We start from the raw sequence: 14,898 nt of genomic DNA on the forward strand, positions 1-14,898 counted from the left end.
CAATATTTTCTCTCTGTTTTGGTATAAAAAAAAAAAGTAAAATTACATGAAATTGTTTACATTTAGAAACCATCCTTTCACAACAAATGTGAATAATCTGAACAAATATGAACAACCTGAAATGCCTCAAGAGAAGTCAATGTAATTTGACCAATATTCTGCCAGTTACTACATGTTTTGTGTATTTGTAGATCCACTGTGATCTGTAAATTGTAATTTATATGTGTAAATGATAAACAGAGACATAATATTGTTAAAATTGCACTTCTATTTAGCTAGTTAGTTTTATATTATATTTCGTCAGACATTTCCGTCTTTCTCAATAAGAAATCCGTCTGGAATCGCAGGGCTTGAATCCAAATATGAAGTAAACCAATCACAGATAAGACAGACGTGACGCTTTTGTCGGAGATATTTAAGAATACAGGGTGTAATCTGTAATTCAATCCTTGTTTTTGAATCAAACAACCGACAACAGTTGCAAAGAATTTTGCGGATTTGGAACTGACTTTGACTCATTTTTTTTCCAACTTCATTGAGAATATATGTGTAAACAAAACATCAAGAAATTTTGAACAAACATCAAGGTGTCAAAAGGAAAAATCATCCAAACAAATAAATTAACATAATACACAGGTGACTGACTTTGACTCATGACAAAAAGAAGTCGGTACATATGACACATTGCGAAACACCCGCCCCCCCAGACTTGTGATTGGTCCAATATAAAATAGATTGGGCATAATTCACAGCGAATGGACCAGTTCCAGACTGTTTTGAATACACTGAGAAAACCGGATGGCTGTCCAGGCTACATGTTATTCACATTTTAAATAAAACTTTGTAGACGTAACCATTATTATAATATAATTTGACTTTTTTTCCACTGTTATAATTTTACCAGCCTACTACAGGTCATATTGGGCTGAATGCGGCCCCTGAACTAAAATGAGTTTGACACCCCTGATTTAGAGACAAAAATTCCTTCAGCATATCAGTATGAATTAATAGCATGTCATGTTGAGTTAGTGCATAAGTTGAGAGTTGGACTAAGTGTTGCAGAGTATCTCCAGATGTTAAACAGACTTCACCTCACATCACCCTCCTCAGCTCATCAGCTCTGTGTTTACAACAAAAGCCTGCAAATCAAACATTTTCTCCTGCTCAGCTGTAAAACTAAGGATTAAGAGCTGAAAATATGATTGAAAGTTACTGTCCTACAAGCATATCTCACATCCAACATATCTCCTCCCTTTACTGTGGTTATCTGTATTGCTCCAGAGCGTAACAATGCATTCCTTGTTTTGTATATCCACATAATGACAGCCTATGGAGGGATGACGCCAAGCCCTGCAAGTATGGCCCGAGTGTGCTGCGTCAGAGGATGTTTACACAGCATGAGTTCAGAGGCAAAGAGGCAGAGTGAGTGTTGCTTCAACTGCTGGATCACACAAGCGAGGACGTAAAAGAGACAACCTCACTTTTCTGATGTAGTTTGTGACGTGGGCTGTGGGCCTGTGGAAGTGCTACACATTCAAAATAAGATGCTACCGTCTAAGATTAGTGATAATAGCCTCAGTGTGGTCTCTGGCACAGGAGCCGAAAGTGTGTTGTGTATGTCTAAGATTAAAGCGGTGCCAATTTGTGAAGCGGTATTTTTAGGAAGGGGGCCCATCCGCTCGGCTAATACTCGTCAGATCAGGGTAACCCTTTGATGCGTTCATCGTAGAGGGATCCGACTTCAAAGCTGCGTGCAGTGATGGGACGGGACAGGGAGAAGTGTCACGTTACTATACACTTCATTACTGCTGCCTGGAGATTCAGCTTACTATCACCTACAGCCCCTGGGCATTTGTGCTCATAACACACTTCCACTCTGTAAGACCCAGCTCTGAGGGTATTTATACACAGGACGGCTCACTTTGCATTTTAAAACTTCCCCTGCTCTTAAATGTTGTCTTATATTACTTTTATAAATACAGTACAAGCAAGACATGACAACATTTAAACTTTTAATAGATATTATTTGTTGGTTTACTTAATATTATGTAAATTTGTGGATGTACTGTACACTGTATGTGTACATAAGTGTGTATTTTTAAGTATATGGTAGAGCTGTCAAAGTTAACGAATTAACTCAGATTAATCCATCATCATGATTAATCTAATTTAAAATTTCGGCGCAATTAACCCATCCACAGTGCACAATGACTCTGAACGTCTCTGCCAACGTATTTTGGGCAGTTTGTCCAAGTAGAGTTAACATTGTGCATGCGTAAACAGGCAGGTGATCTGGTAGTGACAGGCAGCAGAACCAACCCATAACAAGAAAAGCACTCGGATAGCGCAGACCTCCGCTAAGGCAGATCAGTGGCCCCCCACCCCCCCACCCCCGATCACCCCCAAAATTTAATCATTTCTTCCTTGTGCCAGTATCAACATTTTCTGAAAATTTCATGAAAATCCGTCTATAACTTTTTGAGTTATCCTGCTAACAAACAAACAAACATGCACGCAAACACACAAAGCAAAGCAATCACAATACCTCCTGGTGGAAGTAAAGATGGAAGACACTAAACAGCATGTTGGCCCTCTGGATGGAAAAAAAAAAAAACAACAAATTAAACAAAAACAAGACTGAACAGTTGTTTCAAGTTGTTTTGTTTCAGGTTGTTTTGTTGAAACTATTGAAGATGTTTAATAAACACACTAAATGCATATATATTTCTACTTTCTTGAGTCTGTTTGCTCATGCAAAATGAAACATGATTAATATAGATTAAAAATGAATGATATTTAATCGTGATTAATCAAAATTAATCCACAGCAACCCTGTGATTAATCTGATTAAAAATTTGAATGGTTTGACAGCACTAGTATATAGTACTGTATGTATATATGGTGGATAATAATATTAACTGACATATACTGTTGTCTATAAAGTAGGAATGAAATATTTTACCTCTTCTCATGAGATGATGGTAACAATGTGATTTATTCTTGAGAGTTGAAGTGTAAGTGGGACACAGTATGAAACACTGGTCTAGAACTTTCTTTCTTTCATTTTCTTTCTTTTTCTTTCTTTTTTAAAAAAAATGATCTACCTCATATTAAATGTGCTGAATCTTTCAACTTTAATAAGATGAATTAGGCGACAAAATGACAAAAGTGCTGGTTAGATGATGTTTTCAATGGATATGGCAAAGTGTTTATACAGTAGATTTATAAATGTTAAAGTATAAAGAGCCTGTTAAGTGAACATACTGTAATGTTTCAGACAGTGTTTCGAAGTAGATCTGGTAGCTTTGAGACAAACATTCCTTTGGAGTAAAATCCATTCTCTCATTAATTCTCAGAATTTCACATTTTGACCCAAGACTGTGTTATGGAAACTACAGCCAACCAGCATTTTTGACTTAATTCTTCTCTATTAGTGACTCAAATTTGGTAAAGTTGCACTACTTTTATTATAGAGGCATTTTACTTGTAGACCAGTGTAATCATTGCACCTGGTGATTCCTGATGTATATAAATATTAATAAAAAGAGGAAAGTGTCTGAAAACAAAATCCTTCCATCTTTAGGGTAACAGTACAGGGTGAATAGTCCCAGTGTGGGAGACTTAAGCTTTACATTATTATTATTATTATTATTATTATTATTATTATTATTATTATTATTATTATTACATTACCTGTTGGCTTAACATTGCAATATACTACAGAAGTCCAAAATACAAAAATGTTCCACATTAGCAATTCACCGTACTGTAAGATATAAAAATGTAAACATTTAATACAGAAATGAATAAAAACTAACAAAAAATAATAATCATATAATATCTAGAGAAAAATATTATAACTAGAATATAGGTTTAAATCAATAAGAAAGTTGAATGAATACTGTAGTAATGATGAACTTATAGAAAAGGTGTGGGAGTAAATAAGGTTTAAACTTCCACTCCTTTTCAAGGATGGAAATGAAGGCATCATGTGATTAAAAGTTTCTTTACTGCAGAATATAGAATGTTTTTTTTTCTCATATTGCCACTTATCTGTAACTCTTTATTTTCTTCTTATTCATTTTGTGCCTGAAATAAATGTATTATTTCAAATGACTTTGATTCTTTTAAATCTGGTAAATTGAAATGTTTCTTTGTATTTTCTATCAAATTATGACAAGAAATGTGAGGGTTTTTCAACAAGTCCAATATGAACTTTATGAACTGTCCATTTATGACACAGAAGATTGTCTCTTTATGGGATTTTCTCATTATGACTATTATATCGCTCACTGCTTTTATAATGGCACTTATTTTAGGTGTGTACAAATGTCATGTCACATGTTTTCCCACCTACGCCTTTAATGATTTTATGACCACAGATCAGACCAGGTCAGGTTTGACAACACAAAGCAGAAGATTCTATAAAAGAAGCAGCAGAAGAAACTGTAGATGTGTTAGAAAGCTGCATAGTTAACTAGTTTATGAGGTTTTAAGACCATTACCATAAGATTTAACGAGACCTACTTACAAGTTACCACACCTCGCAAGAAAATGAGGTGTGTTTAATGTCACGGCGGTGTCTTTGAAAGTCCCTGTTGCTGATGAACTGCTCTTATCATTTATGACTAAAGCTTGAATTCCTCCCAGTGACAATAAAGAGTCACATTCCACCTGACACCAGAGCGGAAGGGACTTTCCTGTCCTCCACTCCCTTCATACTATTACACGTCTGGTATTTGTAAAGAAATGCCTCAAGTGTCCCTGAGTGTGACTGAGTGGATGGTTTTCTAATGCTGTAATGAAATCTGAACACACAAGTGGAGAAGGAGCAAACTGAAATAGAAGACAGGTTAAGATCCATTTGAAAAATGTAGGAATATTTATTCAAATAAATACAAACTCAACACACATTGAAACAGTAAATAATTTAAACAACACAAGCTGATTGCCAGTAACATCATATCATGGAAACAAATAAATTAACAAATGTTGCAACGTGGTTTTTTTGGAGTCAATCCTCCAGGGAGCAAAGCTTGAAATAGTTTTGACAACTCAAGGCTTCAGTCACTTCTGAAACTCTCTTTCTGTCGTTGTAGATGTCGTTCAGGATCAGTCTGTCTTTTTTTCTTTTTTTTTTTTTTTTTTCCTGAGACCTCAGTCCCGAACAATCCTTCATCTCCGGACCGGATGACCTCGTCTTCCTTTTGGTCCGTATTATTATTGTATGGTCCATTTCGACACTGGAATGAAACACAAGTCATGCAGTTAGACTCAGGTTCAATGTGGGCACCGACTCCAAACTGCTTCAGCTACAGATAATGTTTTATTTTTACTCAGATTTACATTCATGTGTCTTGTCAGCGGTGTTTGATGGTGTGTCTCTCACCATATTAGGAGTGGTTAAGTGTCAGAGTCTCCAAAGCGGCTCAGGGCGCCCTGGCCATGCGCCTTTCCTGCTGTCCCGGCGACGCGCTCTCATTGTCCTGGCGCGTTTTAAAGTCCTGGATGGCCTTTCTGTTCTGGTAGTCAATCAGAGCCATGGTTATCACAGCGTTCCAGCAGTTATCCTCTCCAGAGCACCGGAAATCGATCTCCTTATTGTCTGTGGTCACGATGGTGAAATAGACGAACTTGCCGGTGCGCTCCACGCAGTCCACCTTCTTAATGGACTGCAGCTTCAGCTCTTTGCCCTTGGAGCGCTTCTGCGTGTCCGCGTAAATGTTGAGGCTGTCCGTGGTCAGGACGCACGTCTTCCTCTTCCAGAACTGGAGCAGGTTGTCGCTCCTCTTCTCCAGTTCTCCCTCCTTCAGGACCTGGCAGATCTCCGCCGCGGACATTTTCATTGTTTACGCCGTTTTACGCAGCTTGGTGAACCCCCGTGTTCCACCCCGAGCCCAAACAAGGAGCTACTCTACAAAGGCTGCGGTAATCCAGAGTTGTTCTGTGTGAATGAACCAAGTTGTAAGGGACCTTTATAGTGCACCCTGGCCTCAGCCCTTCCCACTTGACGTCAGTTGGTTTGGGAATGCATCAACAGTTGCCAGTGGAGTAATTCAAGGCTGTGTGTGGGCGGAAGCTGCGGTGCTAGAGGGGCGGGGGTGGGGGGGCAAAGGAAGTCCTAACGTGGACCTAATCACACTGCCAACATGTTAATTAGTAATCCACATCCTACTCTAAAGATTAGTCCAAATATTTGCCCATTCTGCACTAAGTGATCCAGTAATAGGCTTAATTACCAGATGTGTACACTGACTGCATGCGCTGAGTTCATGCGTAAAACCCGAAAACCTCCAATATCAACAAGGATTTCTGTGTTTGAAGAATTCCTCCAAGTTCTTTTTTTTCCATGACATACACTGTAAATAATGACTGTAGAATTAACACCAAAAAGTTGTAAAATTGCAGCATTAAAAAACTGTAAGTAACAATACAATGCAAAGATGTTTATTTGAACAGATTTTTGTGTTAACGATTAAATCAAATATAGCTGTAGTTTTTACAGGAAGAGTACGTGAACAAAACCAGATTTGTATGTAGAAATGTTGTATTTCTATTGTTTATAGAAAATAAAACTGTAAATTGAAAAACAATGTGGTGCTGTGTAAATTGTAAGACCATAATGTTGAAATAATGGCATATTTGCTTTTTTTTTTTTTTTTTTTTTACAAAAAGTTATTTTAACAAAATTAAACATTTAATAATGTAACATTTTAAACTTGTAAATCAATGGGTTAGTTGGTAGAGCAGCTCATCTAATAACCAAAGGGTTGGTGATTCGAGTCCTGTCTCAGACTGTCCATATGTCACAGTGTCCATGGAAGACACTGAAGCGTAGACTGGTCCCAGTTGGACCCGGTGGTTTTGGAAAGTGGACACCATGAAGGTGGAGAAAATGTGCTAAATAAGTGCAGTCTATTTAAATCCAATGTTAAATCTACATGTTTAAAATGTTAAATCTACATGTTACTCCCTAAATATGTTCACAGTTGGATGTGTTTTTTACAGTATTGTTCTAGTAACCACTGCTGCCAGTTTTTTTCCATAGAAACAACAGGATTTTTTTTTTTTTTTTTTTTTTACAGTGTAGCAGAGTAATTCCATTTATATCCCAGCATTCTGCCACATAGGAAGTGGTGCCACATTCTTTTTAAAGGTAGACTAAACGTGTTTCACCTCAGTGGCGTTTACATAAATTCGACTATTCCTGTCAGTTGATGTTAAGTGGACACTTGTGGACATGGTTTCCATTCAGTAGGTGGACAGAGGAGTCATCAAAATGAGAGATATTAAAGAGAAACAAAAGGGTACAAAGGCCAGACAGGACCAGGAGTCACGCACTTCACAGATAAGAGAACACAGAAAGGTTACAGAGTTTTCCTGCTTGAGCAAAAGTAAAACTATGTTCTAGTTTCATGGTTGTCAGTCACTTTGCAAATTAAAGGTATTTTAAAGTGACAGCTGTAACTACATGGCCCTGAGGCTGTGGAATGGGTTGTCTTGTGTTTCTTCCTTAAGTCTCTCCTTATTTTATCCATGAGAACTTTTTACTTTATTGACTACAATCAGAAACTAGTGTTATTATAGTTTTATCATTAGTTTTTTTTTTTTTCTTTGTTTTTTTTTTTTTTCTGTTAACTCTATTTGCTTTGTTTTTGGTTTCAAGTTTAGTTTTAGTTAGTTTTAAAATCGCACATGTGCTTTTAGTTTTACTTTTATTTTGAACAGTTGACTACTTTTAGTTTAGTTTTTATTTAGTGTAAGAGTTTTTGTGGTTTATGAAGAAATTACTAATTTATAGCAGCTAAAAGATATGTATGGCTTCAAATATGATTTACAAACCCACTGTTTACAAATTGTTTTTACAGCATGAAACATTAACCAATAAAGACCCAGTGCTACTTTTGTATCAGTTCCCAAATGATTTTTTCTCAATTTCTACCTTTCTTAACTGATCTATTACCAACTTTAAAAATACATATATATAAAATAGTATCCTTTGTAGTTTGCATTTTTTTTTAAAAATGTAAATCATGTATTTTCCTACGTTTTAGTCACAGATCATGTAACTGTTCATGAAAACTCAGAGTTAATTCAAAGTAAATGATACCAAAACAGACATAAATGAAGAAAAAGTTACTTTTTCAGCAAAGATATCGCTAACTGAATGTAAAAACATGCATCTCCATCCACTGTCACTGATCGAACTCCATGGGTTTCACTGGTGAATCAATGTTGCAGAAGATGACAGTGTTTCCACATTCACTACGGAGCCTCTGAATGTCCAAATGGGCCATATCTGGTGACCATGAAAAGATGACAAACTGCATTTTACACCAGTTTTTTACATAGATTGGTAGGATTAATGGATCAACAGCTATTAGACAGTTTATATCAGTAGATGGTTTTTGTCTGTTCAGGTCTTTATGGGTTTATGTTACAGGGAAACATAAATTGGAATGTCATGTGCACTGTAGTTTTTATTATGTATCATAGTATAATATAAACTAGTCCAGTAGAAGTCTTTTTGTGGTATTTATTATTATGAGCATTTTATACTGGTTGAATAAAGGTTGTAAAAGTAATAAATAATAATTAAAGTCTCCTTTTTATTTTATTGTACCCTTGCTAGTATTATCTGAACTTTGTTTTTGTTTTTTGTTTTTTTATGTGTAATAACCTTGTCAGGAGCAGCCAGTCAGTTACCAAACTGAGTCCTGGTCTCCTGGAGTCTGCTCCTCAATGGGGTGATGGCACATGTCATTAACTGTTCTCCTAAAGCCCGTCCTTTTCCGTTGGATGATCATCACCCAGCATCCTGTTCAGATACACTGTGGCGAATGTGTATCAAGCACCCACTTCAGCCTCTCATGTCTGCTCCTCTATCAGTTCCCCTTCACAGACATATTGGAAATATCTCTCATTTTTCCTCAGGAAGTAAAATGTCACTGTGGACTGGACACAGAGTCACCAGTTCTCTAGTAATTATGCAAATCACTGGGTGTACTTGTGGGAATAAAAAAAGATAAAAATAAAGCATTTTGTGTGTTTGTGTACAAGACCACCCATTAGGATTCACACATCTGTACCAGTGTGTTCAAGCAGACGGCGCCAGAAGTGTAGCCATGGAGGTGAATCACATCAGGCTGCATGAGTGTTGACACTGAAGCGGGATGTGGCCTCCAGTTTAATCCCCTGATCATAAAGAAGACTCAACCACATGTGTGCACTGAGTCAAACAACTTCTGTTGAGTGAGGAGGTGCCACCACCTCCTCTTTACCTCCTCCTCTCTTTGTTTTAAGGGCTTCTATCTTTGTTGCCTGGCTGTATGTGTGTATATGTGTGTATTAGTGTGTGTGTATGTGTGTGTATATGTGTCTCTGCTGCCTTGTAGACATGCCCAGGCAGTGACTCAGCATGTGGTAAAGATCGCTTTAGATGAGTCTGCTTGCCAAGGGAGGGCCAGGTGTGTGTGGGTTGGAGAGTGTGTGTGTGCACCAGATGAAAATGTTGTGTCTATGAGTGTGTGTGTGTGTGTGTGTGTGTGTGTGTGTGTGTGTGTGTGTGTGTGAGGACCATTATTTATTTGCCCTGTGAAAAGGGAGGGGTAAAATCAAATACATGTTACAGTGTTATTGTGCTGTTAATGTCATGAGGTGGTTTTGAGAAAAGTGAAGAAGTCATAAAAAAAAGTCATAAAGAAAGAAAACATGCTTTAAACTCTTTAAAAATAGAAATCTTACCAAGTGTATTTTTGTCATTTCTGATGAAAATATCTCATCACACTTAAAATAAGACATAATCACATAAAGAGTAACTTTTCTGTGAGATATAAGAACTTATTTTTAGACAACAGATCTTGAAAATGTTGTTTCAAGAAATCTTCCCAAGATAATTGTCACTTGTTCCAGTGAGCTTTTTTTTTTTTTGCTTAATTCAAAGATTTTTTTTTTTTTGCTTAATTCAACCCAAAAAATCTGCCATAAGATTTTCAAGATATATTGTCTAAAAATAAGTTCTTATATCTCACTGAAAAGTTGCTCTTTAGGTGATTCTGTCTTATTTTAAGTGTGATGAGATATTTTGACTAGAAATCAGAAAAATACACTTGGTAAGATTTGGATTTTTGCAGTGAACCAGTGTTTTTCAACCTGGAATTCAAATGGGGTCACCTGAAATTTCTAGTAATTGATAAAAATAAAAATAAAAACTTACTAATAAAAAATATAAGGTGAGTTGAGAGAGACAATCCCAATCCATAAAAGACATGACAAACTGAAGCTGAAACTGAAGCACTGTGGTTCTGTTTATCTGTTCATTGTGGTCAGTTTCAGATGCTGGTCAGTTTCAGATGCTGCAGCTCTTTCATAATTCATAGTTTGAGTTCTTGTTTGTTCAGTATTAATTGTCAGCCTTGTAAATACAAACTGGACTGACTGTACATATCCTGACCAAGGAAAATAAAATTCTCTCTTGTGCAATAATCTACACCTGGCTTTTCTGCTGCCGTCCATAATAATATACATTATATAGACTAAATGTTGTCTAAAATTAATGTTTATTTGCAACATAGTATAACAAACTATTACGTGATCAAAAAGAAATTAATTTTAGCAAAAAAAAAAATCTATTTAGGAAATTTAGGCTAAAATGGGGTCACGAGCCAAAAAAGGTTAGGAACCACTGCATTAAAGGCAGATAATAGAATGACTAGACATGAAAATGCAACTAAAACCCTTAATATTGTGGGTCAAAAAATAAAATCTTTCAATCACAGTGGGTTCCATTCTTTACAGTGTACAGTCCATTTTTCCCTGACCTTTATATACTGATCCAGTCCTAACCTTATAGAGAAGGTCAGTCTGTCTATGCAGTTTATTTCATTGACAAGTTCAATCCAATCCTCCTTTGAAGGGGAGTTTGTGCACAGCCACATCTGTGTGCCTGCAGCCAGAAGGACTCTACAGAGGTACCTACCGTGGGCCTTGAGATTGTCTGGGAATTTGTCCAGGTAAAGACAAAAGAGCAGATGACTTTTATTCCAAATATGGTGCTCATTTCCTCTGCTATCTCATTCCAAAACAGCAGGAAATGTATGATCTTTGTAACCTTAGTTCTCTATTGCCCTTTTTTACCTCCGCCAAGGAGGTTATGCTTCTGCCGCCGTTGGTCTGTCTGTCCATGTGCAAGATAACTCAAAAACTTATGGACGGATTTGGATGAAAATTTCAGGAAATGTTGATACTGGCACGAGGAACAAATGATTAAATTTTGGGGGACTGATCTGCTTTGGCAGAGGTCTGTGTTCTGAATGCTTTTCTAGTTTTGTTTCTGTTTTGTTTTTTGTTCTGTTATTCTTTGGTTCTTTCAATTTGAAAACTTCAATAAAAAGAAAGTTCTAAAGAAAAATAAAAAATATTGTGGCTGTTGCATGTTGGAATACCATGTCACATATTATACAGTGTAGACGGTGATAGTGGCGACTGAGCTGAAGTTCTCAAAACAAACAGCACACTGTGGCTGTTGCTGAAACGCCACTCTGTTCCTTGTGTTTCAGTCTTGTGGGAAAGTACAACTATTTCTGGAGGGAGTCACACAGTCAGTGTGATGCATCCCTGGAGGTGTGTTGTGACAACCTCAAATTTACATTAGTGCCCTCCAGTTCTCACTGTCTCTATAGACAAAACAAACCCCAGAGACAAACAGAGAGAGGAAGTAAGATAGTGTAAAAGGGAAGTTTTCATAACAAAAAAAAAAAGAACACATGAAACTCAAGTATTTCAGCACGTGTGTTATTGTTTTTGCCTTGTTTACTTCAGTGTGATAGAGTCTCATAACCATGGGTACAAGGGTGTGAAGGCAGCAGGTGGAACGACCAGAATGGGATGAAGTTTGTCATGTCAGGACATGAAGCTGTTCAGTGTTTACTCTGAGTCACAACACACAGAATGAAATAGAAGAAAAGAAAGCAATGAACATTTATAGGTCAAAATTTTATTGTTGAAATAATCTGTACACTTTGTTTTATTCATGTTAATATGGTTGAATAACATGAGTGACAGCTAAGGAATTATATTTATCACAGACACTGGAATACTTTAGAAATAATTTATTAAATGTGGATTTTAATATTGGATTAGGTCAACATTTGAACAGCTTTAGTAAAGATTTAGTAGTTTTTAATATACATTCATTGCAAAAAAAAAAAAAAGTTAACATATTATTTTGCCCCAAAAAACACTCACACATACAGTCGCGAAAAAAAAATATATTAGACCACCCCTTGTTGTCTTCACTTTCTTGTTCATTTTAATGCCTGGTACAACTAAAGGTACATTTGTGTGGACAAATATAATGATAACAACAAAAATAGCTCATAACAGTTTAATTTCAGAGCTGATATCTAGACATTTTCCATGTTTGTTTGTTTTTTTTTTATAATAACCAAAATCACTTCAGTTCTTACATCAATATCTATGGCATTGTACTGACAAAAACAGTGCTTTTGGACATTCCATGTTTTCTTTTCTGTCTGTTTTAGTCACACGATACACACAGGAGTTAGTACTTGATTGCATAACCATTGTTTCTGATGACTTTTGATGGTCTAATAATTTTTTCTGTGACTGTACATGGGTTAGGGTTAGGGTTTCACATATATTTACCTCAGTAAACCTTCCTGGATTCTGACTGGTTCTGTAGTTTTTCCTGCTGACTGTAAAGTCACCTTGGAGTCAGGACTCTGGAGGTAATATGTGTGTGACACTTGAGCCTGTGAGCTGTTCTGCTGAAGTTGGATAGTAAAGTTTGACTGTTCTTAGAAGACAATTGTGTTTTCTATTTACTGATTCTTTTTATCAAGAACAATTCAGTTTCTGCTTACACTGAGTTTTTATGAATATGTGTATATATGAACTCTACATAGTAAATTAAATATAGAACAAAACCTGATTTTCACTGACAAATACAAAATGCAAAGAATAAAACTATAATACATGGTGATATATTACTTAGGAAAGGATAAATGTAGAGAGGAATAAATTTGGAGGTCACTACAAAAATAGGCCTTTAACCCTTTCATGCATAGTGGTCACTACAGTGGATAGCTATTATTTTATGATTTTTTTTTTTTTTTCTTTTAATAAAATAAAATAAAATAAATAAAAAGTGGACAGGTATTCTGCAGCTGTTCTCTTGTATATTCATGGATTTTGTTGTTTTAGTTCCATATCAGCCAAAACAGTGGACGCTTATGCACCATCCCATAATACACTGCAATTCATACCATTACTGTAACTTTGCTGTTCTTGATAAACCTGATCTGCAGTAACATGTTTCAGTGTAAATCGGTTGCTTGTTATTGTTATTAGACTGTGATGAAAAGTTTTTTTTAAAACAAAAAGTTTTTTTGTTTTTTTTTTTTGCATATTATATCTCCATGAAGTGAGTAGTGACTAGTATTAAAGTATGTTAAAATGTGAGAAAACATCAGATTAGCAGCATTAAAAATGTTTTTATTTCATAGTTTTCACACAGTATATCAGTAAATATATATTTCTTTGCTTCAAAAATTAATGGTGTCCAGCTGAGTGGAACTCAGAAAAAAAAAAAAAGTTCATAAGAAAATTTTCAATCGTATTGTTTTTTTCATGCCTAAAGAGGAATAAAAACACTCAGGAAAAAAATCTTGATTACAGTTCTCGTAATTCATGCATGAAAGGGTTAATGATCAAACCAAATTTTTAGAAATGTATTCCAATAAAATATGAATTTCTGTGACTTTTCATCCACTCCTCTCATGCACAGTCTGCTGCGTGTATATATATATTTTTTAACTTAAATCGACATCATATCAGTATTAAAATGTAAAACTATCATTCAGCATTGGCAAAATATCTCATAAAGTCCCAAACTAACACTGACAACGCTTATTGATGATTTTACATTCTCATACACGACGAATAAGATCATAATCTCATAATCACAATCTGGCTTTTGCGGTTGAACATATTTCCCATTTGATGGATTGTTTGTGCTGTGAATTATGTATACTGTAGTCTGTGATAAATGATGAAAGCCTCCCTCAGACAGTGAACTAAACATAGTCAGCCTAACAATGGAGAGCGGTATGGATGAGCTGGTTGTGATGGGCCGCTGACAAGTACAGCAGAGCCCGCAGGTAACAGCTGCACACAGTGACACGTTTACGACTTGTGCCTGTCTCTGGCATACACACCAACGCAAAACACAGACGCACACTCACACACACGCTCACAATTACACACAGCCTCTTCTGCTCTCCTGCCCTTGTGATGAGACTCCGGAGCTATTTGAAGCATTGTTCTGATAAGCCCTGTGTGTGTGTGTCTGAGGCTGCGCTGGCATTCAGCAGCGTGGGAAAAAGAACAAATGGCTGATGAGCGCTGCACACAGTCAAACACAATGCTGTGGCAGGAACCGGTGGAGAACAGTCCAAACACAAATGCACTGTACGGACTCCTCATAAGGAGCTGGGCAGCTATGGTGACAGAAATAAAGATGTCAAGTGGTTTCAGAGGCATATTTAGTCATAATGGAATGAATACTTGATTTGATTTGACTTGATTTTTATGTATTTATTTCGAACATGCAAAGAAATAAAATAAAACAAAACTAAATAAAACTAAATAAAACATTTAAATCAAGGGTGTCAAACTCATTTTCTATCAGGGGCCACATTGAGCCCAAATTGATCTTAAGTGGGTCAGACCAGTAAAACAATAGCATAATAACCTGTAAATAATGACGCCTCCAAATTTTTCCTCTTTGCTCTAGTGCAATTAAAATTAAATTATAACAAATATGTACATTTGCAAACTATCCAAACAAAAATGATGTGAATAACCTGAAAAAAGCTG

At 36.2% G+C, this 14,898-nt stretch overlaps 1 protein-coding gene across 1 annotated transcript; it reads right to left on the reverse strand.

Annotated features, from left to right (window-relative positions):
• Positions 1 to 4,999: 4,999 nt before the first annotated feature.
• phlda2 (pleckstrin homology-like domain, family A, member 2) lies at positions 5,000 to 5,958 on the reverse strand. Its single transcript, XM_030135583.1, has 2 exons — positions 5,390 to 5,958; positions 5,000 to 5,243 (listed from the first exon to the last, which is right to left on the reverse strand). Exon 1 carries the CDS (start codon positions 5,844 to 5,846, stop codon positions 5,430 to 5,432), a length of 417 nt encoding a protein of 138 aa, XP_029991443.1. The 5' UTR covers positions 5,847 to 5,958; the 3' UTR covers positions 5,000 to 5,243; positions 5,390 to 5,429.
• Between the last annotated feature and the right edge of the window lie 8,940 nt (positions 5,959 to 14,898).

Source organism: Sphaeramia orbicularis, chromosome 6 (assembly GCF_902148855.1).
Source record: "Sphaeramia orbicularis chromosome 6, fSphaOr1.1, whole genome shotgun sequence".
Classification (NCBI taxonomy): Eukaryota; Metazoa; Chordata; class Actinopteri; order Kurtiformes; family Apogonidae; genus Sphaeramia; species Sphaeramia orbicularis.

Coding starts and splice junctions, on each gene's coding strand:
- phlda2 (XM_030135583.1), bottom strand. CDS start 5,846: ATGAAAATGTCCGCGGCGGAGATCTGCCAGGTCCTGAAGGAGGGAGAA.